General features: G+C 41.3%; 1 protein-coding gene across 3 annotated transcripts in view; it reads right to left on the bottom strand.

The window, feature by feature from the left end:
• phf2 (PHD finger protein 2) overlaps positions 1–17,624 on the bottom strand; it is a 30,576-nt gene extending 12,952 nt beyond the window's left edge. Inside the window, exons 1-11 of one of the 3 annotated variants that reach the window (XM_079186613.1) lie at positions 17,400–17,624; positions 7,656–7,741; positions 7,321–7,435; positions 6,838–6,998; positions 4,472–4,613; positions 4,189–4,375; positions 3,544–3,706; positions 2,099–2,186; positions 1,639–1,745; positions 370–461; positions 187–276 (exon numbers count right to left, since the gene is read on the bottom strand). In XM_079186613.1, coding sequence (XP_079042739.1) covers positions 187–276; positions 370–461; positions 1,639–1,745; positions 2,099–2,186; positions 3,544–3,706; positions 4,189–4,375; positions 4,472–4,613; positions 6,838–6,998; positions 7,321–7,435; positions 7,656–7,741; positions 17,400–17,497 — 1,329 coding nt within the window. In that variant the 5' untranslated portion in view covers positions 17,498–17,624. The remainder of the gene's footprint in view (positions 1–186; positions 277–369; positions 462–1,638; positions 1,746–2,098; positions 2,187–3,543; positions 3,707–4,188; positions 4,376–4,471; positions 4,614–6,837; positions 6,999–7,320; positions 7,436–7,655; positions 7,742–17,399) is intronic. The other 2 variants (XM_079186614.1, XM_079186615.1) reach the window with 2 other exon arrangements.
• Positions 17,625–19,111: the final 1,487 nt, after the last annotated feature.

Here is a 19,111-nt window from a genome sequence, read left to right as displayed (position 1 = left end):
TTATTGCAGTCTCAACAGTAGTGAGTGAGAAACTCTCACGTTGCACATCCGGACAACATCACCGCCTTGAAGTCAAAATTGAAACCGTCATCTCTTACTGCCACTCGGGGGTCCACCAAAGTGCGAAAACGACCTGGAACTTTTAGAGAGCAGTTGATCATGTTTACAAAAATGAAATCAGAATACCTCTGACAGTCTGATCTCTTTGGCAAGATCCTTGATGAGCTGTGATGGTTTCATGTTCTCTGGAAGCTCGTCTTCATGTTCCAAGAGGGCCTGTTACGAGAAAACAAACAAAACCGTCATTGCTTTTCACAGCAGCCTGGATGGACGACTGACACACACAAACACATCCCAACGTGTCCGTACCTGTTTTTTAGTCCAAGCTCTGAAGGCTCCATTGATGATTTTGGCACCATGTATCAGGTATGGGGCTGGCTGCTTATTTGCTTTGTGTAAACCTGCAGAAAAAGAAACGCAAACATTAACGTTGACTGAATCCATGACTGTTGAACTTTAAAAAAAGTCACAGCCATTAAGTTGTGTACATGCTCAGTGCACTCGAGAGATTTACAAGATGTAACTGAACGAGTCGCTGGCAAACACAAGAACAGAACAGCTGACGAAGAGACACCGTGTGAAGTTGTTGGATTCTGTCAGCTGGGTGACAAACTGTCCTGCTAGCAGAGTGAACCAGAGCTGAGCACCCAAACAGCCAAAGGACATGGAACAGTTCTAGAGGTACACAATCAACATCTCACTGCTCACTCTGGATCACTGTGCATCAGCACCGACACTAAAAGCTCAAATGGAACTACAATAAGTGAGTTTTCCTAAATAAAGCTTATCTAAAGGAATATACAGTCCTGTATACTCCTACTATAACAACACAATGATAATGTCACTTTGTTCATGTTCAGTGGGATGTATTGCACTGAAAGTGTAGGAAATATCTATTGGCTTAATGTTATCAATGTTATCAATAAATTGACTATTTTAACTGTAACTTTATGCAAATTAAGCTTTAATGCGGATGTGTATTTCCTCTTTAATTTCAGTTTAAAAGCACCAAACATCGAAGTAGCTCTTATCAACTGAAGTGGATTTACGACCAAAACAGGAAACTATTCATAACATCGAGGAACTAAGTGAGTATTTTTGTGTTCCTGCGCTGAAAGAGCTGACCTCGAAGCTAAAAGGAAATAACGTTATATTGTGGGTTCGTGTGCATCACACACAATAGCAATCTGGCTCTAACACGCACACACACACACACACACACACAGAAACTAGTGGAAACATAAACAGATTGGCCCGAGCCAGCCGAGGGGAGTTTAAACACAGGCCTGTAATGGAGCAAGTGATTCTAGCTGGGCCAAACCGTTTGAAGCTAATCATCTGTGAACTCGGCGATTTCACCGATTTAATGACTGAAATAATATTAAGAGCATCCAGCTCCTCATCTGTGCGGCAGACATGCAGCCGTGCTTCTAACGGGGATTTAGCTTTCTCTGCTTTCACGCATTCTTCTGGAGCAATGCGAGTTAAACAAGGATTTACGTTTACATTGAAATACCACAAATTAGAGCAAAAAGAGAAACAAATCTATAAATACAAGCAAGTGATTGAAGAGTTTACCTTTGAATCGCTCGAGGAGATGTCGTCCCACATACCAGCACGCCGTCTCGTAGTTGGGGAAGGGGGTGAGAGTTCTGACCTTTAGCCGCTTCTCGATTTCATACGCTCTGAGGAGGAATAAACCGAGATGTCTCAGCTAAACATCGTCATGCATTACCAACAGGTTTACAGCAACAGACGATGCAATTCACCAGCTATTTTCCAAACGCGGAGGATTCATAAACAGATCGGTGGAGTTTGGAGCTAAAGCTGAAGTCCTAAACGGAGAATCCAGCGGAAACTACTGTGTAAGATCAGCCGAGGACAAATACGCAACGTCTTCAAGTCACACTTCATCCCCCAAAACTAGGACACGGCTGTCTGCGGGAGGCATGGCGGATCACAGCAATACAGAGCAATCAAAAGAGCAACAGAAGGCAGCATAAAGGATGTGTGTGTGTTATCAGACAGGTGTCCAAACCTCATCTGCATCTCCACACTCAGGTTGTGGACGAAGTGTCCAGAGAACGCCAGGCAGTCGACCGGAGTCAGTATTGCATTTATCCAACCTGAGGAGACGAGCACAGTTCAACAACCACAATCAGCTCAAACCCAGTGACTGTGAATAACAGAGATATTCATTCATGCAACATTTTCTCATGAAATATGAAAGAAAGATCTGTATTATTAGCTTCTAGATGTTCTCTACCTTCACTTCCCTCCAGTGTTCTATACTCGCATTTATCATTTACCCGATCACTACTATTATACTATTATTATTGTACATATATTTATTGTTTTATACATTTAACATAATGTGCATAATTAACTGAACCTTCCCCCAAATTGAACATGAATAATATTAATAATAATATATATTATCACTTGGAAATAAGTAAATAGCCAAACATAAAGTTAAAAAGTAATTAAGTTAATAAATAATGAATTAAAAAACACAAACTCACGATCTGTTACTCAAGAGCCGAACTTGATGTTAAGTTGTTCAATCAGTGGCCAGAGAGGGGCAACCGACATTATGGAAGATTTGTATTCGCTGGTGTTTTGATTGATTCATTGATTTGTCATGATGTACATTATGGGATGGCTGCTCCCTCCAGCTCTCTCTTTAATACCTCTGGCTGTATTTATGGCGATGATGTCGCACTTTGATTCGTCAGACATTTCATTGGCCGCATGTTATTTGTTAGCGATATTTATTCGTCGTGCTATTTCATCCATAAACAAATCTCTCACTTCATTTTCACAACGTACAAGATATTATTACTGTGACATAAAATGACATATAATGTGATGGAGAATTACACCGTAACAGTTTCATAAATCTAAAAAGACAAGAAAAACCTGCATGTTATTTCCATTTTGTTAAGTATTAATAAATAATTGTAAAAATACACCATCTACACACTAGAGTAAAGTATTGGAATCTCTTTCACCCTGATTTCTCTTCACTTTAGCCGGTTTAAAGTAAAGGAATGTATCTGTCCGTACTGTTTTCAATGAATTGATTTGTCTCTAAAAGGTCAAAATATAGTGAATAAATGTCCAAAGTGGAGTCTTTAAAAATAATTAGCGTGCCTGAGCAGCAGATTTAAAGTGGATTAAAAAACTGAAAAGAAAGCTAGAAGTATGTTCAGCATTTTATTGCTAGAAAAACGACTTCAATGATGATTCAATTCTGAGAAATCAGCTTTTTTTCCCCAGAACTAAACATTCCCTCAAATCCAAAGGACATAATGTTAATGTTTTCTCTGCCATTTTATACACACATACCACACTATGTTTGGACTCTCTGGGATCTCTGCTACAATATCAAAGCGTCCCGATTGGTGGGTTATAACGGACGCAGCAGCATCGTCTACATTACTGGGTGTTCTCCTAAATCACGGGGCCGAGTGCAGCTCTGACCTGATGGGATGAACAGCGTCTGGCCTTGCTTCAGAGTGCATTTGTAACACTTGTCCACCTGGTCGGCGAAGAACATCTCGCTGTGATTGGACGATGACCTCCAGCGCTCGTACAGAGACAGGTTGGCGGAGGTGGGCTTGATGAGGAAGAAGATCTTTTCCCCCTATAAACACAGACACCGTCACGTTTTCTGACACCACCATCATCATCACCACCATCATCATCATCATCGTGATAGTATGAGAGATTCCACATTACGTCTTGAAATAAAACACTATTGATTTTTATTCAATAGTTTGTATTTACTTAATTTGTATACCTAAAGCACTTTTATTCTATTTCCTTTGATGGGCGATTGTTAATTGGGTTGTTGATGGTGCTATGATGATGGATGCTACAGGGACAGTAATACAATTTTTTGTAACTTCAGATTTCATGCTTCACATGGTGGCGTTTATACTATGACAGTTTTCCTAAATCAAATGTTTTTAAATCGCAACATATATGGCCTTGCTTACAGTATCGCGATGTATTGAATGGTAACCCTGGTATCATGATACGTATCGTATCGCCAGATTCTTCTCTACACATAGCTCTGATATGACCGGATGTTTCTCATCACGTCTAACAAGAAGTGTGACAGACCTTCAGGACGTGGTACCAGACCGAGGCGCCGCCGCACTCGATGTGGAAGTCTGTGTAGCTGTCTTTGACACAGATGAGACAGTATTTGGTGACCTTTGGCTTCCCGAGGAGAGCGTCGTCGGGCCAGTAGTTTTCAACCCAAGACAACCGCCGCACGATCTGCGGACTCTCCACGATGGAATTCATCCTGTCCCAGAGAAACAGAACAAGTAAATCAGTACCGGGGGATTCTCTCAGATTGCCATCTTCACACGGCAAAATCTGTCACCACCAGAGCGCCTACCTCGCGTCAGAGAACTCCAGGTTGATGACGTTTAACACTTTCTTTCTGTTTGTGCTGTAGTAATAGTCGACAAACTCCTTGAGCTTCATCTTGCCATCCGTCTGTTTGGGGACGTCCACGACGTCCACGCCGACGTCGGGCCCTGGGACAGAGACAGAGGGACACGGTTAAACACTAACCGCCTACAGGCTAAACACTTTCCTTCAGCAGGGAACTATGTCTGCAGCAGCAGTGTGCTGTTGATGTGTAACAGGTGATGTCATCACTGAGCACCAGTGCACAGGGAAAACATAGGACAGACGCGCCCCCTATTGATGAGACAATGGTATAGTTCATTTTTTTGTCTCGTGTTTATTTCCCTTCTTTCAAAGGTTTTTTTCATATTCTCAATCATGAATGAAACTGTAACTGTAGGAAAAGAAATGTTGGTCTGTCTGTGTCACAACACATCCATCTGCTCGGACAATCAAATCTAAATGATGGATTAATAATGTTAAAATTACAGAGAAAATATATAGTATACTTTATAGTAACAGAAAAAGTAGAAAACAGAAAATGAATAGTTCTGAATAGAATAAGATGATGTTCCCGCTTCTATTGCTCATGCTCTTATTTTGAAAGCACTGCCCAAATGAACTTTGACCTGCTTGTAAATGAAGACATTCTAATGGATATTTAGAGTAATAGTAGTATAGTAGCGATAGTTGTGTATTTATAGCAGTGATAGTTATACTGGAGGAGTAGTAAAGTAAAGTAGTACAAGTTGTTAATACATTAATACTGCACCTAATACTGTGACTACAGCAGTAATTGTAGTAGATGTAGAGTAATACTTCAGAAGACCAGTTGTAGTACTAGTACAGTGCTAGTACAACAGTTGTAGCAACAGTAGTAGTAGTAGTAGTAGTGTGATAGTACAGTAGTGTACAGCACTATTAGTGGCCACAGTAGTACTAGCTTCAGTGTTGCTGTACAAGTAACTCCAGCTTTAATAGCAGTGGCAGCAGCAGTAGTAGTAGTAGTAGAAATGGAATCCGTATTAGCAGTTATCACAGTATCAGTAGTATTGTTAGTAGTAGTATTAGTAGTAATAAAACCAATGATAGTTTTACTCATACCACTAGTTCCTGTAACATTAATAGTAACTGTTACTGTGGTAATAGTAGCAGTAGTAGCAGTGATAGTATTAGTGAACCCTCTGAACCCCACAACCAGCTGGCAGCTTTGAAAAGCATGTTGTTGTTTTTTTTAAATGCAAAAAAATGCATCATAGCCAGAGGCTGTAAATACAGAACCTATTGTCGAATATTCAAATTTCCAACGGCCCTTGAATGTATCATGTGTGACAAAACGCTTCATTCTGGAAAAGCAACCAAATATGAACTTAAAATAGTGATATTTCAATAAAGTGTCTAAAAATAAACCGTTTGCAAGAACCACATCCTGTAAAAAACATTTAGAGCTGAGCCCAACAGTCACGAGACCAACACTGTGAAATCTGACTGAACCGCAGGCTGTTGACCCCGAGTACAGACGACAAGAGAGTTCGTAAGTAAAGGAGTAAAATGTAAATAGTTCAGGTTTTTTAGTTTATAGTTTCTTTTTTTTCAAGTTTTGCTGAAGAAATTATCAAAGAAACTCAATTTGTGTTTTTTCTTTTTTTGTGCTATTATAACTGTGTTATACTGTATTAAAGACATGTTTGAGTTCTCTCTACTTCTAGCCATGTTTGTGACGCTTCCATAGAGGTACAGGACAGGAATACGAGGCCACAGGGAGTCAAATTACTCAATAAAGTAGTACCCCTAGTAGTAAACTAGAAAACTAGCTATTGGAAGTTTTTATTTTTATGGATATGTGGAGCCAAAACCAAGAGGAAGCAAGCGGACAGGCCGGGGTTAAATCACCTGGAGGTAGCTTGGTACAATTTGAACAAAAACACTTGATTTTCTTCTTTTTTATATTTCAGAAAACCGCTCAGAAGTGTGTCGTTGTTTTTTATTCATACTTCTGTGTGTTGTTTGTAAAGATGGACCACTAATCTTCTTTTTTTAAGTCGTTGCTGTGGCGTCCTCGGCGAGGATACAAGTTAGCTAGTTTGCTGCTTGTACACTAGCAGCAAAAGCGGAAACATTAGTGCTGATTACTGCAGTAACAGAGGCAGTAGAAGCAGTAGTTGAAGTAGTGCACTAGCAGCAGCAGCAGCAGTAGTAATAAAAGTAATAGCACTAGTAGTAGTTATAGTGCAGTAGTGGTAATACTGCAGTAATAGTAGTATCAGTCACAGCAGTGACAGTTGTTGTAGTAGCAGTAGTAGTACAAAGAAGAGTGATGGCAGCAGTAGGCGTGGTAACAGCAGTCCTTACCGACGTAGTTCTCCACGTCGCTGATGTAGAAGGTGGGAGCGGGCATGGACATGCCCAGCCCGTCCTTCTTCTGGATCAGGATCGGCTCGTTGAAGCCGCCCTCCTCCAGGTAGTCCATGGTCAGCTGACCGCCGCTCAGCTTCACCACCACATCGTCAGCGCTGGAACCCACAGAGGTGAGTGTGTTAAGTGTTTCCACCGGTGGAACCACTGGTTACAGCGCAACATGTGAGACTGCTGAAGGCACAACTTCAGAAGCTATCAGACAGTGCCCCCTAGTGGGATTATTAATAATGTGAGGAATAATGTTGACAGAGGCCAAATCATCAATGTGATTATAATTGGACCCATTAAAGGGGATCTTAATTAATTAAGTGTGACTATTTAAGGTTTACCACTTTATCTCACACGATTGATGGACAGTTCAACATAGAGTTGTACAAACACAGTGGCAGTGTCTTCATGTGTCTGGAGTGTCTCTACCTTGGAAAGGTCCGACTGCGCAGCTCCTTTATGAACACCTGACTGCCGTTCTGAACCGCTTTGATGTCCGTGCTCTGCCCCGTGTCATGTTTGTTCCAGTTCTTTTTCTTTTTCACTGAACAGCAGGAAAAAACAACAAACAAAATTAAAAAATTAGAAATCACTTAGAACGCAGTACGACACAGATAGAAAAAACAAACTAAACTAAAAACATCTCGTCGTCCTTAAAACGGTTTGATCTGTTCTGAGAGTTTTACATCACGTGACAGGAAGTTGAGAAACAGTGAAGTGTGTTTGTCTCCGTTGAGAGAAATAACATTTCAGTCACGACTCACGTGTGGATTTGCCGTGGGTCTTCTCGCAGTTTGGACAGTGATATACGTCAATATCTGGAGCGTCATCTTCATCCACCTCGACACAGCTGAAACAACAGGAGAAACACGCTTTAACGTCGAGGAATGTGACCTTAAGGAAGCATGAGGAGGTTTCCTTTGCTCTCCCTGCTCTCTCCTGCAGTGTGAGCTAGAAGTACCGCCTCGACCGTCCGGTCGAGTCTCCGTTCACACCCGTTCCTCACCGAGATGTCATCACCTCAGCATTTTATCCGATCAGATATTTGTGTGGAATCGTCGTAACTGTGCATTTGAATTTCTGAGTTATGGCCAACAAATGTGACCTTGACCTCAAAATTCCAAACACGTCATCCTTGCGTGGGTGTTTGTGCCAAATATGAAGAAGTTCACCCAAGGCGTTCTCGAGGCATCGAGGTATCAGTGACCTTTGACCTCCAACATCTGTCCAGGTGGAGGTTTGTGCCAAATTTGAGGAAATGAATATTCATCTGTGTGTTCCTGAGATAACGGACAGACGGATGCCTCTGAATAAAAATAAAAGATGCCTGAAAGAGACTTCAACAGTTCCATCAGTGACACCATGAATGCTTTTAATCTTGTTACAAAGTTACAGCGTCATCACTGCTTTATAAAATGAACTGTAAGCCAGAGACATGCACATAGACTGTAGGTGTAACCAGCAGAACGCCATAAACCAACCTCCACAATGCAGAGGAGGGATTGTAATGATCTGTAAACTCATTGTTTTTGTACAAGTCCTGTAAAGACTCAAGTCAAGTATTACATTAAGAAGAAACAAAGGTTGAATATCCTTTAAACTATTTCATTTGGCTGCAAAATATTTACTTGAATGAAGATATTTTACAAAAGTTACAAAAGTGTAGATGTGGAACCTTTGCAGACCATGCGCCAGCCGGGATTACCTCATATTCTGGCGCCAGCTTCACTTCACTGTGTGTCAACTAAACAGCGTTCAGCATCACTTCTACCTGGGGTGTGACGTTGTGACATCACACCTCACGGATGTCTTCACGGCTCCTTTAGAGGTTTCTGAACATGGGCTGTGTGTATTTCTCCATGGAATAAGCATAATCATACTTTCACAGTATTTATGGATCTGCTTTATAATGAATACATTAAAAAGACATGGAAATCTTTCTACAGTACGGGAACTTTAAGCGCTCCTAATTTGTACTAAAATGAGATATGGACTACGACAACACACAAGTCCTTTAAAATGAGTTCACAGCAGAAGGGCATCCGGTCCTCATATAGAGTGGGACAAAGGGGACAGCACAGTGGAGGACGGCACACAGCAGACTTCAAACAGCCCTCTTCACTGTGTATGCAGCATTCTATATCTGAACACCGTGTCACGGCTGCTGTGAAAGGAAGTGTCGGTTGAATTGGCGCGAGTCAGTTTGCCTCCGTCAGTGCCTGTGATGTAACAGTCCTCTCTACGTTTGACAGTTTACATCAGAAACATTTAATAAACGATTGATTTCTCACAAAGCTTTTTTTTGTAAAAGTCTCATTTTTTTTAAATGAAAACTGCACGAGAGATATAAAGTAAGGCAAACAGTCCAGTCGATTGACGTGAAATCAAGTGTTTGACGTGATGACAGTGAACGCACCGCTCGGTTCCAAACGGCAGCTGTCGTGCTCTTTTTTTTTGCACCAGCGAAGTCCTCCCATACGGAGCCGCTGCTCTCTGATGAGCTGGGAGTTTCCCCCTGAATGCTCCTCCCCACACGGCTTTACTTCAACCGCCTCCTGGCTTTCACTGTGCAAATACAGGAGTGGGCGGGGAGTGTGGAAATGCCTGCTCATGATCCTTGACTTGGTGGCCCCGAGGAGAACTACAACTCACACTAAATATGAAACGTACATAAAAACCAGATGTTGAGACTCTTTCAGTGACAGCTTCTTGTGGTATCAAAGAGAACACCACAAGAGAATTCAGAGAGGTGTGGTGACGTCACTGTTTCTGCTAAGTAGCAGGACAAAGTACATGTGTATTTTTAAGGAGTAAGTTTTGAGTTTGAGTAACACTGTGAGATCTATATAAACGTCTCACCTTGACTACAGTGGAGCTGTGGCTCAGCTCCAGACTCATTCTGCTGACACGTTTCTGGTTTGAGACCAGACGCACATCATAAGATCAGGTTACCTCCGCTTCACCTTCTCCACAGCGCTGCTGCTGCTGTGTTGGTTTCAGAATGGATTCATCGCTATAGGACTCATTTTTAAAACCGCATCTGAGTTCTTTCATCACTTCACTGCAGCGTCGTCCTTGAACACTTCTGAAACTGACTCTGACCTTTGACCTTCCTCTGTGGGGCGAAGAGAAATGACTTCTCCTCTGCAGAGACTGATGAAATGTCATATGATGCGTTTCTGCACTCTTTCAATGTGATCAAACATAATGTATGTGTATCACTGCTATGCCACTAATGTTGGTAGAGATCTACATGTGTTCACATACACTGCACTGAAGACTGTTTAAAGGGGCTCTTTACATTCTACACTAAGGACTCGTTAAGTCGTCGCGGTTAGTACTATTCAGTATGTGAAGATGGTTGTATAATAGCTTTCTAAAGTAGGAGAATACACACTGATGATGATGTCATCGGGGTTATGTGAATTTTGATTCTACATACAAACAAACCCAGGCGTATGGAATTCGAAAGATTTTAGTGTTTACCAGCCAGGGAGGGGATAAAAAAAACACACACACACAAATGAGATGCATTATGGGAAGTGTAGGTTTCAGTTGTTTTGGAGCTTGGTCCAAAGTAAAAGTCAGCAGCCTCTGCTGCTTTGATTTTGATCATTCTTTCAAAAAAGTCTGTCTCTCTCTCTCTCTCTCTCAAAGTGCAATACTAAGATAAACGAGGAGCCCTTTAACAGATTTACTGCCATATCTGCTGCTCAGGAAGTACTAAAGGTCAGGCTACATTACACACTGCAGGTCTGATCATAACGTGCTGGAGGAGGTGAAATCAAAGGCCTTCATCACACTGAGATGGACACGCTAGAAACGATAACACAAATCGAGCCATGGGGCCGTCATTACTACTGTCAAATCATTGCTGCTTCTGTACCTATAACCTATCCAATGAATCAAAGATCAATCAAATACTTTCGCTTCATTCTTGCTTTCAATTTTAATTCAATGCAAAATCTGATTCGGTCTCATGTTTTTGACTTTTGGTCAGACTAGGCAGGAGTTAAGAACTAGTCATGATGAATAATACATGCTATAAAATCCAAACATCATCGAACAAATTAAAGTCCAGGTAACACCAACTACAAACCATCAATACCATGATACCATCAATCAGGCAAGTGTTTTTGATTTGGGAGGCTTGTTTTACTAATAAACGCATATTTTGTGATTAATAATAATGCTATCACTATTAGTACTACTACTACTTCTACTAATATCACTGAGCCACAAACAAACAATGACTGTGTCCCACATGTACCCTTCATAATAGTTTGAAACGTATTTTGAGTATGCACCGTGTTTATACTCAAAAACACCAGCATGTCAAATCTAATTCAATGGAAGCTGATGCAAAACCCTGTGGACATCGGCTACTTGCCTGCTATTTGATTGTCAAATGTCTGACTACAAGTAAACACAATACAGGTAAATAGTGTGCAATTTGATTTTCTCTGGTAAATGACTGCACCGCTACGAGGTACAAGGTGAGGTTTATGTGACCAACGCAGGCAACCAAAGGCATTGGTTGGCTAGTTTTTGGTAGCCGTGCTAGCTCGTGAATCAGTAGAGAAACAAACAACACAATTGTTCATGTTTGTCTAACAGCCTGAGGTGTTTCTGTCCTTCTTCCTCTATATTGTTTTCTAAATCGTCAATCTAATTCTAAGCCACCTATTGAAATGTTGCAAGAAATAAATGTGACTGAACGTGCTTTCACACCAAAAGCGGCGTGAATTTGGTGTGAACGCGGCATTGGGCGTGTTTCCATCAACAAGTCGCCATGGCCTTCTAACTCATTTAGAAACATAGAGAGAGGTCTCCGGGAATCTGTTTCAGTTGGACAAGTTTTAATTGTTCTTTCATGTCAGCAAGTATCGGCCATGTTTCAAGCTGTCCAAAGACGAAGGCTAGCATTAGCATGTCGGCTAAATATTCGCTACATCAGAATTTATTCAGCAAAGGCACTTCCACGTCCCATTTAGTGCACCAAATCTATTTTGTAGGGTTGTTTGCTAGTGTTAGCCGCCTGTGCTGTTACAGAACAGCGTATGTTTCATGAGTGTGAATCCATGTAGTCATGTCCACGTCCATAAAGGAGATGCTGTTCAAAACTAGTCGTCTCCTTATCCTCCTTAGAGAGAAGCCAGATAGTAGTGCGACAATGCTGTCATTTGAGGCCCACCAGGTAATGTCTGCTATTATGCATTTTAGTCCGGTGGGCTCTAGACATGTCTGTACAAGAATAGGATCACTATTATCAGGACTGATATGTACAAGACACAGCTGACCTGTGATGTCCAATATGGAGAGCGCATCACACCACCCGGATCGTTCCCATTAAAGCTTGTTACTTGAAGCTGAAAGAATGACTGTTTTAAGGATGAGGAGAGAGAGTTATAGACAGCAGCTCCAATGGAGATCTGTTAACAGTGTTTCCACTTTTTCTGGAAAGATATATTAAACAGAAATGCTGTGAATGTAACCATTTACCTCCATTGTATTGATGTGGCAAGAGAAATCTAGCTTGTCTCCGAAAAGATATCAGATATAATGCAAATAAAAGAAAAACTAAGTAGCCTGACACCACTAAGCTGTAACCATGAACACTGCACGCTATCAATACAGTAGCTGAATAACAGCCAGAACCAAAACACTGCGATGTCAGTGTGGTGAAAGCCCAGAGCTAATCCACTGACAGGCAGGCTTTGTGGACTCCAAGTCAAGTCGAGACAGATTCATAAGTGCTTTTGACAAACAGGAATTAGAGTATAGAGTATTTTTATTGTGTATTTCCAGTATCTAGCAATCTCCAAGATGGTCGACACAGGTGAGTCACAGAGCTGCAGTGATGGGTGCAGGCTACTGTGTTTCCATATTGACTGATGTTGATGCAATTAGGGCTCCTCGTTTAGATTAAATTATTTGATTTGAATAAAACCTGGGAATTTATTGGTGTGTTTTTTTTTAATGGTTGAACATTTATATTTGAAAATGTGTATCTTCTTACTGTAGGTAACTTTTGGATGCATAGGGGACAAAAACCGTAACATATTAGAGCTATGTGTTATTATAGATCAATCTGGAAAAATGTATTTTTAAAAATGTTCAAAATATGTTCATCAGAAAGATATTTTTAAAGGTACGAAATTCCAAATGCAGAGCATGCCTCCACACAGCTCTCAACATGGCGACGGCTGAGCCGGCGGCTAGATGCTAACAGCGTTAAAAGCACTAACAGTGCAAACCACAGCAACGGTGCTGACAGAGCTAACAGCGTTAACCTGAGAGGGAAATGTAGGGCGGGTGCTAGCTCCTATATACAACATAGCGATTAATGTTGGTTTGGAACTGGCTTTCCAGTTTTTCCCTTCACTCACGGTTTCTTGTTCAGCAGTTCTGTTCTGGTCTTTCAGAGCTACAATGAAGTCGTAATGTTCTGCAATTGCACGCTCAGCTCTTCCTGTGGTTCCCTTTTTCCGGTGAACTACCAAAAGGCTTTTATTTTGAAGCAGCTGCAGGAAGTGTTGACTTATTTTATGCTGGACAGCTCTTCACTCTTTGACAATTGTTTCTCAACTGAAGATACTACTTCTGTCTACTGTGCACTGTTATGCTGCGGTTATACCTTAGTGACAGTAAGTGAAATGAAATTAGACTGAGCTGCATTAATCAATATTCTATAATAAATTAAAAGGGTCGCTCATAGTAACAAAACCACAGAGAATACGCAGTTTTAGCTCATTCTTTTGTATTTACAGTACATTTACTGTCACTGTGTCCCACACAGCGGCTAAGAAGACATCCCAATGGGCTCCTGCAGACCGGAACAGAGATAAAAGTAATGTGAATAGGGAAATTGCCTTTGTCTGGTAGCCAGAAACACAACGTCAGTGGGAGGATAATCTTGCTCCGTGTCTGCTGGAGGTGTAAGTGGGCCACTCTTGGCTAACAGGTTAACCTCTGCAGCTTTATAAGATGGAAATATAGTCAAAGTGCCACTATAGCTTCTGTGACTCAATGCAACCTCTTAGTGAGCATTTCTTTAATCTGTGTTGGGTGGAACTGGAACATGATTCTTGGGTTTATTATCCATATTCTAGAAGAGTAGAGTGTTGACTGCTGCACATGCTATTCTGATTTTAGCCTTTGTGTTATTGTTTTAAAATCCTCATAGGTAAAGGTGTAACTCCTTCTATATCCATGTTCCACACAACGTGATTGGTTGATGCTTTTATTGGTGGTGCAAAAATTCAGGAAAATCCACCTTGTTATGGAAAAAAATCCGCCGCCTTTTGGCCGCATAATAATCAAGTTCTGTGTGAAAGTACACATGACAAAAACAACAGTTTGAAAAAAATATATTGATGTGCGAGTTAATTTTGTTGATGTATTTATGTTAAAACTAACATAAAAAAACATGTACTGTTCTGTTATTACAGAATTGTGAATAACATATATACTTCGCTGGACATGTCACCAAATAAAACGTAACCATGACAGTGGTCGCACGTGTCTTTTGTCAACCGATCACGCCAGGACGCATGTCCAGTCTGTACGCTCTGAGATTGGATCTCGCGCGCATTGGATTCCGATCAGCCAGACCACATATGTGTCCTGGCTCTCATTGAGTTCTCATCTCATTGAGATGTGGACGAGATGTGGACAACATGTGGGCACAATCCAGACAAATCATCAAACGAAGGTCTCCACCATCTCCCCCCCACATGGGAGTTCTTCTCCAGAGGAGAGCAAAGGGAATAGTTTAAGAAAAACAGGACTGGAGCCCAGCTGAGACCTGCTGTCTGAGCCCTGTTAAGTTACTGCTGATGAAAACCAAACATTTCCTGATTTTGTTCCTTCAAAATAAAAGCTTTTAAATGTCAAATTCACAAGGGGACTTTTATTGTGAAGAACCAATAGGAAAATGTGTTCATCACTCAACTAGCAGAACTTTGTTGGCACCTATTCCTCAATAAAACAAGTCTACTAATACGGCAGGGAGGAAGAACAAGCAGAAAAGAAATAACGAGACCTTTATTGTGAAGAACTTATAGTAAATGAAATGTGTTCATCCACCGTTTTACAGCCGCTCCTTTGAACCAGGTCTCATTGAAGTGTCCACAGGACAGACACATGCAGACACATGCTGGGTTCCGATCTGGAGCATCCCGATCACAGAAGTGTTGAAAACACAAGAGCCACCCCGGCTGGACTGCTCACTCAAGACAGAAACGTACAGTAAAAACAAGTCACTGCGGTTTGAGGAGCAGTTAGAGTTTGAACTATTTCCTGATCAACAACAGATGGGCACAACAACTGCAAGCAGAATCTCGAAAAGAACCGCTCCTGAACACTGTTGTGACTCAAACCTGGTAGAAACCAAGATGACTCGTGAAGTTGTGGGAAAGTCTCTTTTTCCCCAGATTTCCCCCCGCTGTGTCTCTGATACCAGTCTTCTCATCCAACTCTCATCCAAAATAATGGACTTTTACATAACTGCTACACGCTCACAACCAAATACCCGTGTGCTATTACATCTTGTCATATTTCCACATATTTTCTATAACTTGACAATGTTATTACCAGTTATTACGTCAGATAACGGTCTACAATAAAGTCCTACCCCCGTAGCAAATACGGGTGCTGTGTCTCCATTACATCATCTAATCTCATCTAAGAACATAGTATCATGTAGGTACAGCATGTTTGTTTTTCTTCACTCTAAACTTACACAGCTATTATAGTTTTTTTTATTTTTATTATGATCATTTGGAATTTGAGTTAAATTACTGAGTCCATCCGTTATCTTTAACAACTTATCTCCAGGCTATGCAGGGCCATCGCACATAGACAAACCATTCACACCTACGGGCAATTAACCCATTCATTAATTGAATTAAATATGAATGAATTAATCCAAGCTGCATGTCTTTGGACTGTGGGAGGAAGCCGAAGAACCCGGAGGGAACCCACAGGGAGAACGTGCAAACTCTACACAGAGGGCCCGTCCAGCCCTGGAAATCGAACCCGGGGCCCATCTGAGGCATGTGAGGCAACAGTGCAGCCCAACATGACTTAATTTAACCCTTAATAGAGGTCAAACTGAGGATCCTGAATGATTGGATTATATAATAAGCAGGGATATAAGTCAGATGCATTGTAACACTTTTCTTAACAAAACACAGTATTTCGCTATTTATCAGGGGACTACTGACCACTGTATATAATAACAGTATAGTAAGCAGCATTAAGCTGATTTAGGGTCTACATTTAAAGATGGGTATTTTCTTAATTATACTGGCATGTTTGGTTTATGCTGACGCGTGACTGGAGGTGATGGTTCATTCATTACACGCTGTAATGTGATAAAGCGACCTGAACAGCCCGAGCAGCTGGGGGTGGGGGGGGGGGGCGGCATTAAAGGGTTAATGTTCGGGCGCGTAAATACTGTTCATTGCTCTGAAGGGCTCGTTCGCCGAACGAAAAAAAAAACTCGATTAACAAAACGACCCCCCCCCCCCCCCACCACCACCACCACCACCACCAAAAAAAGGAATGCAGAGTGCAGCGGAACAGCGTGAAACATTACAAACACAAAGACTGAGACTTGTGTAGCAACTAAACTGCGACGGCGGGAGGCAGACGTAGCGCGGTGATAACAGGGATCCGAGATCATTGCAGCTTATGAGCGGCGGGGAAAGTGATGAGCGGCGGCGGACGTAGATACGTCCCCCGTTTAAATCGCAGTGAAATTTGTTTCACTGCGATTTAAAATAGCAACACGCCGAAGCTGAAAGTACGGACAAAGCACGACTGAATGTTCATATTTGTGTCGTTTCTCCCCGCCGCCGAAGCTCAAAGGGCTTCCAGTACGGGCTATTGTCAGCCATAGCTGCCGCCTGGCAGGAAGGCTGGGACGGGGGGCTGAGCTCAGACTCGGGTCGTGATTTCCAGCCTCGCTCTATAAAAATAAAAAAAACACTCGGCGAAAGCTCGGAGAACGGTTGGAATGTGACATTTTACAGACAATATACTAGAAATGTCGGCCCTGAAAGCGGCTATGGAGAGAGTAAACGGGAGACAAACGAGCGGCGAGTCCGCCGAGGCTTCCCGTGCTGCCTCTGCCGCCCGCCCGCTACAGCGCGAGAGGATTAGTTCGGGGCTATGCGGGGATGTTAAATACCCGCTAAGTGCAATTAATACACGAAACCCGGGCCGACATCTCTCAATAAACCACCGGAACTTTTTAAAAAGAGGAATATGTTTTGTGTTATTCGCGAAATAATGTCACAACCCCGGTCGGCTGTATTTTAACTCCGCCTTCTTCTTCTTCTTCTTCGAGCGGCCTCTCTTCAGATGTAGACGGGCGACCGAGAGCCACAAAGCTGTCAAACGCGCCCGAGACCTCGCCATTTTTGTTTGTTTAAAACAAATGCAAACCACCACACACACACAACAAACAGCACCGCCGCCACGGCGAGCAATCCCGGACTTACCTGCCGTGGAACCAGTCCTTGCAATTGTCGCACTCGATCATAAACTGGGTCACGTCGTAAGGTAATCTGCAGATGCAATATACTGGTACAGTCGCCATGTTCAATTCACAACTACGTCGGGATGGACTGGGGGGGCTGCAGGAGGAACCGCGTCCTGCAAACAATATGATCCAATATGATCTTCCCCAAGAAAAAAAAAGCCAGGGGCAGACCCGCCGGACACATGAAGCCTAACCGCACATCTCCATCACTCCACGGCCGTGTGGTGGGAACGATGGAGGCTCGTCGTAATAGCAGGCTTTCCTCAAATGCATTATTATTATTATTACTATGTGCATGCCCCCTGGTGACTGCACGGGACCGAGGCGGTCATATTACGGAGCCAGCAGAAAATGTAGCCTCGATGTCGCGCTGCGAAATAAATAAATAAAAACAACAAAAAAAATGTGAAAGTTACGTCAGGGAGCAGGTTTGAATTAGCGGATCTCAAATCAGATGAATGAATGTGCGGATTAATCTACACTGCGGATTGGTAGTTGTTTTTTCTTCACAGCTTCCATCGGACAAATACAGGCACAATAAAAAGCATTTTTATTAAAATGAATAGACATTTAAAAAAATAAATAAGTGGAGATTCTTTTCCTATTACGTAATTGAGTTTAGGTGATAAATAAATAATCAAATTAAATAACGATATTTTAAAAGAGTATAATAATTATACTGTTATAATTATGTATATACACTTGTGTATATATATTATTATTATATATAAATGTTGAATGTTTACTTATTTAAATGAACTTATTCCCTCTTTGTGCTGCTGTAACATGTGAATTACAATAAAGGCTTATATTGTTGAGCCCATTTGATGTATTAGATCAATAAACAAGTAAATACATTATATAATTACAGAGGCTTTTTATTGTTTCACAATTTTTTTTCAAATATGACATAATACATGTTTGAGGTGGTCTTAGCACTGTGAGAACAGGTCATGGATCAGCAATGTTTGGACATGTGAGGGTTATCCATAACACATATGTTATACACGTGTTTTTTAAGGCCGAGTATGAGGCTGGTTTTAAATTCACGGAGGGTATATATCTATGTTTTATATATCCAAATTAATAAATAAAATGTTGAGTTTTGGAGTTTTAAGTACTCGGCTAGTCACATGTTTTGTGATACCACATCAATTCTCAATAAACACTTATTTTAATTAGTAATATCTTAAAAAGATATATTCGGTCTGTTTAAATAGATGTTACACTGTCTGCTTACATTTTTTGTATATTTAATTTGTTTACCTTAAGAATCCTGCAAGCACTTTTTATTTTACCGATTTAGGCAAAAACTAATTCCATTCAGAATGGATACATAACGGTGGTGTGTTCTTTGTTCTCCTAAAGTAAATTCTAAAACTTGCAATACACCTTACAGTACTCATAACATCTGTATCATAAATATGTGTCACTAGATACTGTATAGGCACTAGGCATTACTGTCATTTCATTTAGTGACTGACTGATTTGTAGCCTTGTGTACTTTTATCATGTTTGTCTTGTTGTCTGTGTTGATTGTGTGTGGTTGTACCTACGGGTACAAATAAAAGTAACCTGATCTCTGGCTTCACAATAATATTTACAAATGAGTGGAACAGATCATTTTGCATGATTTGCAGCGGCATTACAGTATTAAAACAATTTGATAGA

This window comes from Pholis gunnellus, assembly GCF_910591455.1.
Source record: "Pholis gunnellus genome assembly, chromosome: 3".
Classification (NCBI taxonomy): Eukaryota; Metazoa; Chordata; class Actinopteri; order Perciformes; family Pholidae; genus Pholis; species Pholis gunnellus.
Note: the sequence above shows the minus strand (reverse complement) of the source record. Positions and strands in the feature narration are given on the sequence as shown.